Here is a 16,507-nt window from a genome sequence, read left to right on the forward strand (position 1 = left end):
CAACATCTTCAGATACTAGCCACATAGCAAAGAAATTATGGCCAATTGTTAGGAGTGATCGCGAAGTAGGGATCCCTGATCATTCATTAATGAATTGCTACTCTCGGGGTCAGAACCTTAGGGATCTCTTAGTAAAAACTGATCTCCCTAATGTAAAGTCATCTACAATGCATACTTTTTTGCCACAGCCAAAAAAGGGTTGCATTAAATGTTCATGTACCACATGTGGTTTTATGATACCAGGAAATTCCTTTTTTCACCCACATTCGGGTAAAAGGTTTTCCATTCGAAACCATTTAACTTGTAATAGCACACATGTCATCTATCAGCTAATTTGCCCTTGTGGGTTGTCATATGTGGGGAAATTCAAGGAGTGCATGACCCTACATCGCTCAGCGATTAGGGCAGCGCTGACAGGAGGTAGTAGAGAACAGCCTGTGGCAAGGCACTTTGCGGAAGCAAAGCACAGCCTTGCTAGTTTGAAATATCGAATGATTGATCATATCCCACCACTACGTAGAGGTGGTGATCGGGGAAAATTACTCCTTAGGAAGGAAGCCTTCTGGATCAATAAGCTGGTTGTTTTAGCTCCAAAAGGGCTTAATGAAATGCTTCCCCTCTCTTGTTTCAATTAATTATGTTTATCTAATAATTGTTTCTAGCATTTTTGATTGATTATTAGGGCCATATTTAGACGTGTTTTTGATATAGCTATCTCAGGGTTAACGTTTAATATTTTTCCTATATATGCCTTTTTTTATATATTAGAATGATGAGTATTCTCTATTTAAAGGATTGCTAGCAAACATTTGCAGTAATTATTATATTCTAAAGCATTATACTCTGTCAAATCAGATTTGCAAGTACTCGTCATTGTTCTGTTTATTTTGCATTCCCAGCATGTTCTGTCACTGTGGTGTTAAGTTACCTTGGTAACGTCCTCACGTTGGTGTGATGACGTCATCAGCGGGCGCCAAGCTCCGGAAGCTGCATGCGGCGCCGACGAGCGGGCCCTCTCCTATTCATGTGGTGGCGGGTATATAGGTAAGTCACTTGTTCATGTATGTTTATGTATCCTGATGACAAACCAATAAAGGTTTGAAACGTTGATCTACACATGTATATCGCTGTGTTTGTGTCCTGAGTGCCGCTTCCAAGTTTTGATTTTATATATATATATATATATATATATATATATTCTGCCTTCTCTATTAGCGGCCCCACTCTCTTAAGTGCCCCGGGCCCCCCATGGTCTTAATCCGGCTCTGACTGTGGGCATTCTTATGTGTGTAAGTGTTGCTGATACTGTGGGCATTATTATGTGTGTAAGTGTTGCTGATACTGTGGGCATTATTATGTGTGTAAGTGTTGCTGATACTGTGGGTATTATTATGTGTGTAACTGTCACTGATACTGTTGGCATTATTATGTGTGTAAGTGTCACTGATACTGTGGGCATTATTATGTGTGTAAGTGTCACTGATACTGTGGGCATTATTATGTGTGTAAGTGTCACTGATACTGTGGGTATTATTATGGGTGTGTCACTGATACTGTGGGTATTATTATGTGTGTCACTGATACTGTGGGCATTATTATGTGTGTAAGTGTCACTGATACTGTGGGAATTATTATGTGTGTAAGTGTCACTGATACTGTGGGTATTATTATGTGTGTAAGTGTTGCTGATACTGTGGGTATTATTATGTGTGTGTCACTGATACTGTGGGCATTATTATGTGTGTAAGTGTTGCTGATACTGTGGGTATTATTATGTGTGTAAGTGTTGCTGATACTGTGGGCATTATTATGTGTGTAAGTGTTGCTGATACTGTGGGCATTATTATGTGTGTAAGTGTTGCTGATACTGTGGGCATTATTATGTGTGTAAGTGTTGCTGATACTGTGGGTATTATTATGTGTGTGTCACTGATACTGTGGGTATTATTATGTGTGTAAGTGTTGCTGATACTGTGGGCATTATTATGTGTGTAAGTGTTGCTGATACTGTCGGCATTATTATGTGTGTAAGTGTTGCTGATACTGTCGGCATTATTATGTGTGTGTCACTGATACTGTGGGTATTATTATGTGTGTAAGTGTTGCTGATACTGTGGGTATTATTATGTGTGTGTCACTGATACTGTGGGCATTATTATGTGTGTAAATGTCACTGATACTGTGGGCATTATTATGTGTGTAAATGTCACTGATACTGTGGGCATTATTATGTGTGTAAGTGTCGCTGATACTGTGGGCATTATTATGTGTGTAAGTGTCGCTGATACTGTGGGTATTATTATGTGTGAGTCACTGATACTGTTGGCATTATTATGTGTGTAAGTGTCACTGATACTGTGGGTATTATTATGTGTGTAAATGTCACTGATACTGTGGGCATTATTATGTGTGTGTCACTGATACTGTGGGTATTATTATGTGTGTGTCACTGATACTGTGGGTATTATTATGTGTGTATATGTCACTGATACTGTGGGCATTATTATGTGTGTGTCACTGATACTGTGGGTATTATTATGTGTGTGTCACTGATACTGTGGGCATTATTATGTGTGTGTCACTGATACTGTGGGCATTATTATGTGTGTGTCACTGATACTGTGGGCATTATTATGTGTGTAAGTGTCACTGATACTGTGGGCATTATTATGTGTGTGTGTCACTGATACTGTGGGAATTATTATGTGTGTGTCACTGATACTGTGGGTATTATTATGTGTGTGTCACTGATACTGTGGGCATTATTATGTGTGTGTGTCACTGATACTGTGGGAATTATTATGTGTGTAAATGTCACTGATACTGTGGGAATTATTATGTGTGTAAATGTCACTGATACTGTGGGAATTATTATGTGTGTGTCACTGATACTGTGGGAATTATTATGTGTGTAAATGTCACTGATACTGTGGGCATTATTATGTGTGTGTGTCACTGATACTGTGGGCATTATTATGTGTGTGTCACTGATACTGTGGGCATTATTATGTGTGTAAATGTCACTGATCCTGTGGGTATTATTATGTGTGTGTCACTGGTACTGTAAGCATTATTATGGGTATAAGCGTCGCTGATACTGTGACCATTATTGTGTGAATAAGCGGAACTGCTATATTGGTCATTGTGTATAAGGAGCACTACTCTGTAGCATAACGTGAGCACACTTGAGCACAGATATTTGCAGCACACTTGAGCACAGATATTTGCAGCACACTGAGCACAGATATTTGCAGCACACTGAGCACAGATATTTGCAGCACACTGAGCACAGATATTTGCAGCACACTGAGCACAGATTATGGAGCTTTTCAGGGAGAGAATGCTGCCACATCCTCTCCATTCAATCTCCAATGCACGAGTGAAAATGGCAGCGACGCGCGGCTCCTTATATAGAATACGAATCTCGTTAGAATTCGACAGCGAGATGATGACGTTCAGGCGCGTTCTGGTTAACCGAGCAAGGCGGGAAGATCTGAGGCTGCCTCGGAACCATGTAAAATAGGTGAAGTTCGGGGGGATTTGGATCCACTTATCCACTCACTTTTCATCAAAAGATCTTACTACATATCAATGAAGTTTGTGATATTTGATCTTTATATAGATTTTAACAAATATATATGGAATTTGAACCATACAAATGCATTTTCTACAAAAAAAAGGGGTTGACATTATTATTATTATCCTTTATTTATATGGCGCCACAAGGGTTCTGCAGCGCCCAATTACAGAGTACATAAATAATCAAACATAAATAATCAAACAGGAAAACAGCAACTTACAGTTGACAATATAGGACAAGTACAGGGTAAATAAACATAGTTACATCAGCAGATGACACTGGAATAAGTATCATGTGACAGAAGACTGCTGGATGTGGTACAGTTGAAGATGATTAAAGTAAGAAAAAGGATAAGCACATGAGGGAAGAGGGCCCTGCTTGTGAGAGCTTACATTCTAAAGGGGAGGGGTAGACAGACAGGGGGGGACACAGATGGGGTACATAGAGAACGTGGAACAGAGGGTTAGGATGAGATTTAGCTGGGTTTGGTGAAGAAGTGGGTCTTAAGAGCCCGTTTGAAGTTTTGTAGAGAGGTGGAGAGTCTGAGGCGGAGAGGTAGGGAATTCCAGAGAAGTGGAGCAGCACGTAAAAAATATTGGAGGTAGGAGTGGGAGGAAGTAATCCGTAGGCAGGAGAGTCGTCGTGCATTAGCAGAGCAAAGAGGACGGGTGGGTGTGTAAAGGGAGATAAGATCAGAGATGTAGATGGGAGAGGAGTGGGTGAGGGCTTTGTAAGCAAGTGTGAGAAGCTTGAAATGGATTCTGAAAGGGAAGAGGAGCCAGTGAAGGTCTAGTAAGAGAGGAGAGGTAGATGTAGTTTGTTTGGTGAGGAAAATGTGCCGGGCAGCAGCATTGAGGATAGATTGGAGTGGAGATAGGTGTTTGTCAGGAATGCCAGTCAGGAGGAGATTACAGTAGTCCAGTCTGGAGATGACCAGTGAGTGGATAAGAGTCTTAGTAGCTTCCTGGGTCAGAAAGGGTCTGATCCTGGAAATATTTTTTAGATGAAAACGGCAGGTTTGTGAGAGGTGCTGAATGTGTGGTTTGAAGGAGAGGGAGGAGTCAAGGATTACTCCAAGACAGCGCACTTGGGGGCTAGAGGATATAGTAGTGACATCAATAGATAAAGAGGTTGTAGGAGGTGAGGTTATGCGGGAGGGAGGGAGGGAAGATGATCAGCTCGGTCTTGGACATGTTAAGTTTAAGAAAGCGCTGGGACATCCAGGAAGAGGTAGCAGAGAGATAGTTGGAGATATGAGTTAGGAGAGCTGGGGAGAGGTCAGGAGAGGAAAGATAGATTTGGGTGTCATCAGCATAGAGATGATATTGGAAACCAAAAGAACTAATGAGCTTACCTAGTGAGGATGTATAGAGAGAGAAGAGAAGAGGACCAAGGACAGAACCTTGGGGTACACCTACAGTTAGTGGAAGTGAGGGGGAGGTGGAGTCATGTGAGGAGACAGAGAATGAATGGTCAGAGAGGTAGGAAGACAGCCAAGAGAGGGCAGTGTCACGCAGTCCAAGAGAGTGAAGGATTTGCAGTAGGAGAGGATGGTCCACAGAGTCAAAAGCAGCAGAGAGATCAAGTAGAATAAGTAGAGAGTAGTGTCCCTTAGATTTAGCAGCATGGAGGTCATTGCATACTTTTGTAAGGGCAGTTTCAGTGGAGTGGAGAGGACAGAAGCCAGACTGGAATGGGTCAAGTAGTGAGTGTGAGGAAAGAAAGGAAGTAAGGCGGTTGTAGACAATACGCTCAAGGAGTTTGGAGGCGAAAGGGAGGAGAGAGATGGGTCGGTAGTTGGAGAGAGTGTTTGGATCAAGGGTAGGTTTTTTAAGAATAGGAGAGATGAGTGCATGCTTGAAGGCAGAGGGGACAGTGCCTGATGAGAGGGAGAGATTGAGAAGGTGGGAAAGATGGGAACAAGCAGAAGGAGAGAGGTAGCAGAGGAGGCGGGATGGGAAAGGGTCATATTGACATCATCACCGATGTGTGGCTTGCGTTGCATGAACAATAACGTCAAAGTAGACAACTGGATCAAAACTTGGATTGCACCTCCAGTGTGTAGAATCTAATAAACTATAAAAAATGCTCCCATCACTTTTTACCGTACCTGCTATGGGTGCTCCTCGAGTAACACCAAGAACCATGGATTAAAATTTACCTACATTAAGACATCTCAAATTTACATCTCTATAGATTTCCCACATTTTTAACACTCATTTATATTTGCAACCATGAATATCAGAAACTCTTGTTCGAAGAAAGGATAGAACAGCTAATATATATATATATATATATATATATATAGTTTAACAGTGAATCATTGGCCCATTCCTGCTGTTATACAGAACAGGTCATTCTGCTGAATCTGCCTAGACAATAGGTGACCCCAAAACAAAAGGTCCCTTTGGTGACATAACAGGATGCCAGAGGGTGCTATAATCTAATTAGGATGCAAGGTGTTACCCTTGTCAGGGTGTATTATCATTTCCCATTGTAGTAAGTGACTTTAGGAATATTTACACCTCATTTACAAGACAAGGAGCTGGGCACGAGAAGCTGCTGTGATGAATGGCTATATACTAATGTTATGTGACACTAATTTACATGTCACCTCTCAGTGTAAGAATTCCTTCTGGCCATCCTGGGAACTACTGGGGAGAGATGGGGGAGGAGTGACTATAAATAGGCTGTATCAGGCCACTGATAGTTGATGGAGGAGCTGCTGGATGAGTTACTGGTTGGAGAGCTAGAAGGATGGAGCAGTAAGAGAGAGACAGAGGAAGAATCTCCAGAGTAAGGTAAATATATTATACTTAATAATATATACTGATACCTTCATAAACATTTGTAGATATTATTTTGTAGATATTGTCTTGTTATATATACTAGCAAGATTGACATTAACAATAGCTAGTATAACAATATAATTATATTTATAAGATAATCTACTGAAAACTATTTTCTATATTTTATATCATATATTTATAAATACACTGTATTGAATTGCAAAACAAAAACTAAAAAACAGATATTACACTGTATATTATTTGATTCTACTTTATCCTGTGGGTAACAGTGTAGTTAGATGTTCCTGAAACAATATAAATGTGGACGTATATTATTAGCTCCTATAGTTGTCACCTAAATTGTATTAGCCAGATAAGTAGGGGTAGGAATAATTTGGTTGTCTAATAATGTTATAAATAAATATTTTGCTGAACAATAACTAAAATGTATTCCCTAAATTTGTGGTCACATGTGTAACATATCGATACATTCTCTACCAGTACTATCTTATCATTTCTGTATAATATATATGTATTCTCTATTAGTAATGTGAGACTAAGTGGGTAATATATACTGTATGCATTTATCTATTGTTAGTACTTGGGGATCATGCATGTAATTTATCTATCTATCTATCTATCTATCCTTCTACATCTTTATATACTACACTGAAGCACAGAGTAATAAGCATGAAAATATGAAGGAGCTGCCAGCTAGAAACCCTTTATATATACTAAGTTGATACACAGAGTAATATTTATTTATTATGAACAGTTTCTTACATAGTGCAGCATATTCCATTGTGCTTTACAATTACATACTAGAACAAATCTGTGCAGCATCAGACAGACACAGGGGTAGGAAGGTCCTGTTTGCAAGCTTATAATGTATATGGAATTATGCATTAATGCACAAGGATAGGTTCAAACTAATTGTATAATGGGCCAGCCAGATTGCAAAGTTTCATAGTAGGCTCTATGATATGGTCACACAGCAATGTTGGCCAAGGGTCAAGAGGATGTGAAAGTGAAGAAAGAGACAATATTTGAGGACTGTATAGAGGGGATGGAATTAGATAGGAAATGTTATGAAGATTATGTGGCCAGTTCTGGAAACTGTTAAGCTTTTCTGAAGATGTGAGTTTTCAGGGAACACTTGAAGGTTTGGAGACTAAAGGAGAACCTTATTGTGCATGGTAGGGCATTCTACAGAGAGGGCGCAGACCAAAAGAAGTCCTGTAATTGTGAATGGGAGCAAGTAATGTGAGTGGATGAGGGATGCAGATACTGCGCAGATCAGAAGAAAAGAGATATATGTTGGTGTCGTTTTGTTAATAGCCTTATGTGTAAGTGAAAGTATTTCATATTGAATACAGTAGAATATAGGTAATCATTGGAGGGACTGATAAAGCGGATCAGCAGACAATGAACATTTAATTACAAAGATCTGTTTTACAGCTGCATTCAAAAGTATTGTAGTGGTGAGAGTCTGTATTGGTGGAAACCAGTAAGAAGGTAATTGCAATAATCAATGCAGGAGACAATGAGAGCATGGATGAGAGATTTTGCAGTGTCTTATGTAATATGGTCATATTTTGGATATGTTTTTTAGATGAAAATAATATAATTTTGAAACAGTTTAATGTGGAGAACAAAAGACAGTTCAGGGATGACCCCTAGGCAATATTATCAGGTTGGAAAATAATATTGGCTGGTGGAACTAAAATTTATTCTGTTTTGTAAATATTAATATTGAGATGGAGAGATGACATCCTAGAAAAATAAGAGAAAGGCATTCCATGATGTGGACATTTACAGATGGTGACATATCTGGGGAGGATAGGTACATTTGGGTATCATCAATGTACCGATGATACTAAAATCTGATAGAGCTGAATAGTTAGCTAAGAGATTAGATATAAAGTGGGAAAACTAGGATATAGGATGGAATACTGCATTACTCTAATTGATAGAGGTAATGAACAGGAGGTGGATTCAGAGAAATTAACACTGAAAGAGCAATTAAATTAGAAAGATGTAAACCAATGGCAGTTTGAGAAACTATTAATGAACTAGATACCCCATTATATATACTAACCTGATGCACAGAGTAATATGAATTATACTATGATGGAACTGACACCTAGATACCCCTTTATATATACTAACCTGATGCACAGAGTAATATGTAAGATACTATGATGGAACTGCCACCTAGATACCCCTTTATATGTACTAACCTGATGCACAGAGTAATATGTAAGATACTATGAAGGAGCTGCCACCTAGATACCCCTGTATATATACTAACCTGATGCACAGAGTAATATGAATTATACTATGAAGGAGCTGCCACCTAGATACCCCTTTATATATACTAACCTAATGCACAGAGTAATATGTAAGATACTATGAAGGAGCTGCCACCTAGATACCTCTTTATAAGTACTAACCTGATACACAGAGTAATATGTAAGATACTATGATGGAACTGACACCTAGATACCCCTTTATATGTACTAACCTGATGCACAGAGTAATATGTAAGATACTATGAAGGAGCTGCCATCTAGATACCCCTGTATATATACTAACCTGATGCACAGAGTAATATGTAAGATACTATGATGGAGCTGCCACCTAGATATCCCTTTATATGTACTAACCTGATGACCTGATGCACAGAGTAATATGTAAGATACTATGAAGGAGCTGCCACCTAGATACCCCTGTATATATACTAACCTGAGGCACAGAGTAATATGTAAGATACTATGAAGGAGCTGCCACCTAGATACCCCTTTTATATATACTAACCTGATGCACAGAGTAATATGTAAGATACTGTGAAGGAGCTGCCACCTAGATATCCCGTTATATGTACTAACCTGATGCACAGAGTAATATGTAAGATACTATGAAGGAGCTGCCACCTAGATACCCCTTTATATATACTAACCTACTGCACAGAGTAATATGTAAGATACTATGAAGGAGCTACCACCTAAATACCCCATTATATATACTAACCTGATGCACAGAGTAATATGTAAGATACTATGATGGAGCTGCCACCTAGATACCCCTTTATATATACTAACCTGATGCACAGTGTACTATGTAAGATACTATGAAGGAGCTGCCACCTAGATACCCCTGTATATATACTAACCTGATGCACAGAGTAATATGTAAGATACTATGATGGAACGGACACCTAGATACCCCTTTATATGTACTAACCTGATGCACAGAGTAATATGTAAGATACTATGAAGGAGCTGCCACCTAGATACCCCTTTATATATAATAACCTGATGTACAGAGTAATATGTAAGATACTATGAAGGAACTGACACCCAGATACCCCTTTATATATACTAACCTGATGCAAAGAGTAATATGTAAGATACTATGATGGAACTGAAACCTAGATTCCCCTTTATATATAATAACCTGATGCACAGAGTAATATGTAAGATACTATGAAGGAGCTGCCACCTAGATACCCCTTTATATGTACTAACCTGATGCACAGAGTAATATGTAAGATACTATGAAGGAGCTGCCACCTAGATACCCCTTTATATGTACTAACCTGATGCACAGTGTACTATGTAAGATACTATGAAGGAGCTGCCACCTAGATACCCCTTTATATATACTAACCTGATGCACAGAGTAATATGTAAGATACTATGAAGGAGCAGCCACCTAGATATCCCGTTATATGTACTAACCTGATGCACAGAGTAATATGTAAGATACTATGAAGGAGCTGCCACCTAGATACCACTTTATATATAATAACATGATGTACAGAGTAATATGTAAGATACTATGAAGGAGCTGACACCCAGATACCCCTTTATATATACTAACCTGATGCAAAGAGTAATATGTAAGATACTATGATGGAACTGAAACCTAGATTCCCCTTTATATATAATAACCTGATGCACAGAGTAATATGTAAGACACTATGAAGGAGCTGCCACCTAGATACCCCTTTATATATAATAACCTGATGTACAGAGTAATATGTAAGATAAAATGAAGGAGCTGCCACCTAGATACCCCTTTATATATAATAACCTGATGTACAGTGTACTATGTAAGATACTATGAAGGAGCTGCCACCTAGATACCCCTGTATATATACTAACCTGATGCACAGAGTAATATGTAAGATACTATGATGGAACTGACACCTAGATACCCCTTTATATGTACTAACCTGATGCACAGAGTAATATGTGTACAGAGAGGGGTTTTTGATCCTGCACCGACCTAGATTCAAAATACAAGAGTGATAATGACAACCAGGGATGGACAATAAGTTTAGGCGATTCCTATCCGTCCGTATGGCGGTGCGCCCAGAGTCAAAAATGGGGGAAACAACAATGTAAAGAGAAAAGTAAGGAAGGATAATACAGTTGAATCTAAGTGATGCAAATTGCATATCAAAACGCTGGATATGTCTGATACCTTTATTAGATGCAGTTTTCAGCAATATCTATTGTAAGAGGTTCTATCTAATGCACCGTGCCTAGGCAGACACTGGTGATATTATCCGGAGGTCGTCTATGGACAAAAATGTGTGTGTAAGTCCTATAGACCAATGTATGAGGCGGAGTGACTATCACCTATGCGGACATCGTTTTGGTGATATGTCCCCAAAGAGACAAAAACACATAATACATACAGTTTGCAAAAAACACTATGGCAGGCTATAAGGCGGGATTACATAACATCTGTAAAGTATTTTAAATGCAAGAAACAATGTGTTCCTGTAGCGAAAAGTGGGCAAAAAATATATATTAAAGAATAACCGTGGGTATTATAAGCTCGTTCACTGAAAAATATATCTGAGAGTCTATCAAAGGTTCTCCCAATAACCAACATATAGCATTTTTTTGCTGGAATGGAGAAACTGAGCTGTCACAGATAAGTAATGGATGTCGTTCATTCAATTAGTAAGTGAACAGGATGCCTGTACCTGGGGCTGTACCAGTTATAAAAGTATGACTCTTGTTTGGGCGCACTCTTCAGTTAGCTAGATGTAGAGAAATAGTATCTAAAAATTGATTCAATCTTTATTTCAACTTTCTAAAATGCACTAAGAACAAGAAGCAGAACTAACAAAAAGATGTTGGGACAAGTATAACTGTCCCTACTGGGGAGAGAGATCTCCCAGGATGGGAATAAAAATGTTCAGATCTCAGTTATGCCTGGATAACAGCATATAGGAAGATGGCTACATATTAAGCTACTTCCGTCTGCTCAAGATCTGTACAAACTGTGTTTGTATTAATGCAGCCCTGAGAAGGGTTAATTCGTGAGTGGGAGCACCCAAACACTGAATGACAATTCTATTTGGCGCCTCTGTTGTATTGATGTAGCCCCTAATTGGTTTAATTCATGCGTGGGAGGACCCAAACATAGAATGATAGTTTTCTTGAGCACCACTGTCTGGGTAAAAGGAGAAAGAGTAAAAAAGGAAGAGAATAAGGTGTGAGTGGTGATACTGCTGTTGGTGTGGTTTTCACAGGAAAAGGAGTCTTCCTACTTCACTGGGTATTCCCTAGTGGTCACCCATCTAGGTACTAACTCAGCCCACCTAGGTTTAGCTTCCAAGATCGGACGAGATTGGGCGTGAACGTAGGGGTATGGTCGTAGGAATGTAATCCTATGACACCAATGAGAGTGCACCGAATAGGAGGATGGATTCCTCCTGGGAGACGGAATGCTAAGAATGCATGAGGAAGGAGAAAGATGAGGACTAGATAAGTAGGTGTGAATCTGCTGTCCACGTTAGACTGGAGAAATGTGTCCCCAGGGGGACACGCACCCCAGAATTATGGATGAGAGTTCACAGAAGGAAGGAAAGTGGGAAAAATTAATTGGAAAAAATTAGGAGAGTGAGGACAAGTGGTTATCACAGGGCCGTAATGTTAGATTGAGTCCCTTTGGGTCACCTCTATTATTGGAAAATAACGGATCCAGGTTGAAACAATAACAGTGTAATTAATATCCGCAACGAATTCACAGGAAGGATAATACAGTTGAATCTAAGTGATGCAAATTGCATATCAAAACGCTGGATATGTCTGATACCTTTATTAGATGCAGTTTTCAGCAATATCTATTGTAAGAGGTTCTATCTAATGCACCGTGCCTAGGCAGACACTGGTGATATTATCCGGAGGTCGTCTATGGACAAAAATGTGTGTGTAAGTCCTATAGACCAATGTATGAGGCGGAGTGACTATCACCTATGCGGACATCGTTTTGGTGATATGTCCCCAAAGAGACAAAAACACATAATACATACAGTTTGCAAAAAACACTATGGCAGGCTATAAGGCGGGATTACATAACATCTGTAAAGTATTTTAAATGCAAGAAACAATGTGTTCCTGTAGCGAAAAGTGGGCAAAAAATATATATTAAAGAATAACCGTGGGTATTATAAGCTCGTTCACTGAAAAATATATCTGAGAGTCTATCAAAGGTTCTCCCAATAACCAACATATAGCATTTTTTTGCTGGAATGGAGAAACTGAGCTGTCACAGATAAGTAATGGATGTCGTTCATTCAATTAGTAAGTGAACAGGATGCCTGTACCTGGGGCTGTGCTGTCAAAGAAGCCCTGCCCCTGTCACTGGATTAGATCACAATGTGCCTAACTGGCAGCTACATATACATGCAATATAATTGGGCTGGAGCCACCAGCATGTAAATAATTTCTAATATAAACAGGTATGAACTTTTTGAGTTAGAACAGGTACAATGAAATATTGAATACGTATCAAATATCACCCAATCGGTTGTCAAATCGGTAAGGTGCCCATAGAGAACAGATGTAAGGTAGGTAGAGTGCCCGCTAGGAAAACGCGTTTCACCCGATTCCGGGCTTGTTCACTTCCATTCTGAGCTGCTGATGGAAGTGATGGAACGGACACCTAGATACCCCTTTATATGTACTAACCTGATGCACAGAGTAATATGTAAGATACTATGATGGAACTGCCACCTAGATATCCCGTTATATGTACTAACCTGATGCACAGAGTAATATGTAAGATACTATGATGGAACTGCCACCTAGATACCCCTTTATATATAATAACCTGATGTACAGAGTAATATATAAGATACTATGAAGGAGTTGCCACCTAGATACCCCTTTATATATAATAACCTGATGCAAAGAGTTATATGTAAGATACTATGATGGAACTGACACCTAGATTCCTCTTTATATATATAATAACCTGATGCACAGAGTAATATGTAAGACACTATGAAGGAGCTGCCACCTGGATACCCCTTTATATATAATAACCTGATGTACAGAGTAATATGTAAGATACTATGAAGGAGCTGCCACCTAGATACCCCTTTATATATACTAACCTGATGTAAAGAGTAATATGTAAGATACTATGATGGAATTGACACCTAGATTCCCCTTTATATATAATAACCTGATGCACAGAGTAATATGTAAGACACTATGAAGGAGCTGCCACCTAGATACCCCTTTATATATACTAACCTGATGTACAGAGTAATATGTAAGTTAATATGAAGGAGCTGCCACCTAGATACCCCTTTATATATACTAACCTGATACACAGAGTAATATGTAAGTTAATATGAAGGAGCTGCCACCTAGATACCCCTTTATATATACTAACCTGATGCACAGAGTAATATGTAAGTAAATATGAAGGAGCTGCCACCTAGATACCACTTTATATATACTAACCTGATGCACAGAGTAATATGTAAGTTAATATGAAGGAGCTGCCACCTAGATACCACTTTATATATACTAACATGATGCACAGAGTAATATGTAAGTTAATATGAAGGAGCTGCCACCTAGCATCCCGTTTTTTTACTAAGAAAAGTACTGGGAATAGCTGGTTGTAAATTAGAGTTGTCATTTCTATCCAGCAAGTTCTTCACACATTTTTTTCTTGAGAAAGATTTTGGAATTTTTAGAAATTTTAAAACAGGATCCCATCAGACAATTGGTAATAACTAATTGAATTTTTCTTTACTACAGGACAAATAAGGAGCAGAATTTCCACTAAGAATATTAGAAGACTTTGAGGAAAGGAACATTGTTCTCTGATCAAGTCAACTAAAGACGTAATTTTTTTCTTACAACTCTGAAGGATTCACAAAAACTATTTCCATCTTCTGAAAACTTCTTATAGCTATTTATTTCTCATTTAATACATCATGAGTTCCACAGGAGATAAATCATTTACATGTTCTGAATGCAGCAAATGTTTTTCAAGGAAGTCACGTCTTACTGTACATCAGAGGAGTCACACAGGAGAGAAGCCATTTAAATGCTCTGAATGTAGCAAGTGTTTTACAGAGAAGCAACAACTTCTTAATCATCAGAGGAGTCACACTGGAGAAAAACCATTTACATGTTCTGAATGCAGCAAATGTTTTTCAAGGAAGTCATGTCTTACTGTACATCAGAGGAGTCACACAGGAGAGAAGCCATTTAAATGCTCTGAATGTAGCAAGTGTTTTACAGAGAAGCAACAACTTCTTAATCATCAGAGGAGTCACACTGGAGAGAAACCATTTACATGTTCTGAATGTAACAAATGTTTTTTTACAAAGCAGCAACTTGTTAGACATCTGATGTATCATACAGGAGAGAAGCCATTTAAATGCTCTGAATGTGGCAAGTGTTTTACTGAGAAGATGAGACTTGTTAGACATCAGAGGATTCACACAGGAGAAAAACCATTTATATGTTATGAATGCAGCAAGTGTTTTTCCAGCAAGCACCACCTTGTTAGTCATCAGAGGAATCACACAGGAGAGAAGCCATTTACATGCTGTGAATGCAGTAAGTGTTTTAAAAATAAGCAACAACTTGTTAATCATCAAAGAATTCACACAGGAGAGAAACCATATAAGTGCTCTGAGTGCAGCAAGTGTTTCAGCCGAATATCACAGCTTGTCTGTCATCAGATGATTCACACAGGAGAGAAGCCATTTAAATGCTCTGAATGTAGCAAATGTTTTAGCAAAAAGTGTCATCTCGTTACACATCAGAGGATTCACACAGGAGAGAAGCCATTTACATGTTCTGAATGCAGCAAGCGTTTTGCAAGACAGACAACACTTGTTAAACACATGAGGAGACACTCTGAGGGCCTGAATGTAAAATGTATTTCTGAAATAAGTTAACTTGTATCACTTATACGCTTATCACTTATATGTTTACAAGTGTTTTTTCTGAATGTAACTTGTATTTCATATAAATCAAACATGTTAAAAACTGGAGGTGAAACGTAATGTAATAAACAATGTGTATGGTGAAACTCAATATAATTGCCTGAAATGATTATTTATTTGTAAATATCATTTGTCACTATCCTGGCATAAAGGGTGCAACTACTGGCAAATAATATAATAGTATACAGCAAACAAGAGAGAGAGAGAGTATCAGTTGTCTTGGTGTATTCTATAGTATAAGCCATAACTTTTATTGTGGTTTCATAAAAGCAGGATAAACCACAAGAAAAAAAATCTATAAATATTAGAATATAAATTATAGTTTCAAAATAATGAAAATCAATTATAATTACTATTGTTCTATATGCTTATATATAGTTTTCCCAAAGCACAGTATGCCATAATGTAGTGCCATTCACTTCAAAATATGCTACATTTTTGTGCCAAAGTATTGTGCCCCCAAAATAGCGATGACACAATGTAGAGAGCCCAGTTCTCAATGTGTCAAATACTGTAGCAGTGTATCCCTGTTCTCTGTATGCCACCAAGCAGTGCATCCCAGTTCTCTGTATGCCACCAAGTAATGCATCCCAGTTCTCTGTATGCTACCAAGTAGTGCAACCCAGTTCTCTGTATGCCATCAAGTAATGCTTCCCAGTTCTCTGTATGCCACCAAGTAGTGCAACCCAGTTCTCTGTATGCCACCAAGTAGTGCATCCCAGTTCTCTGTATGCCACCAAGTAATGCATCCCAGTTCTCTGTATGCCACCAAGTAGTGCAACCCAGTTCTCTGTATGCCACCAAGTAGCGCATCCCAGTTCTCTGTATGCCACCAAGTAGTGCATCCCAGTCCTCTGT

General features: G+C 38.7%; 1 protein-coding gene and 1 pseudogene across 1 annotated transcript in view; one reads left to right on the plus strand and one right to left on the minus strand.

Annotated features, from left to right (window-relative positions):
- The window catches only part of LOC134934296 (oocyte zinc finger protein XlCOF7.1-like), a 117,946-nt gene extending 102,345 nt beyond the window's left edge, over positions 1-15,601 (plus strand). Inside the window, exon 2 of the mRNA XM_063929760.1 lies at positions 14,671-15,601. Coding sequence (XP_063785830.1) covers positions 14,671-15,601 — 931 coding nt within the window. The remainder of the gene's footprint in view (positions 1-14,670) is intronic.
- LOC134939188 (5S ribosomal RNA) lies at positions 11,932-12,050 on the minus strand (annotated as a pseudogene).
- Positions 15,602-16,507: the final 906 nt, after the last annotated feature.

Source organism: Pseudophryne corroboree, chromosome 6 (genome assembly GCF_028390025.1).
Source record: "Pseudophryne corroboree isolate aPseCor3 chromosome 6, aPseCor3.hap2, whole genome shotgun sequence".
NCBI classification, from domain to species: domain Eukaryota; kingdom Metazoa; phylum Chordata; class Amphibia; order Anura; family Myobatrachidae; genus Pseudophryne; species Pseudophryne corroboree.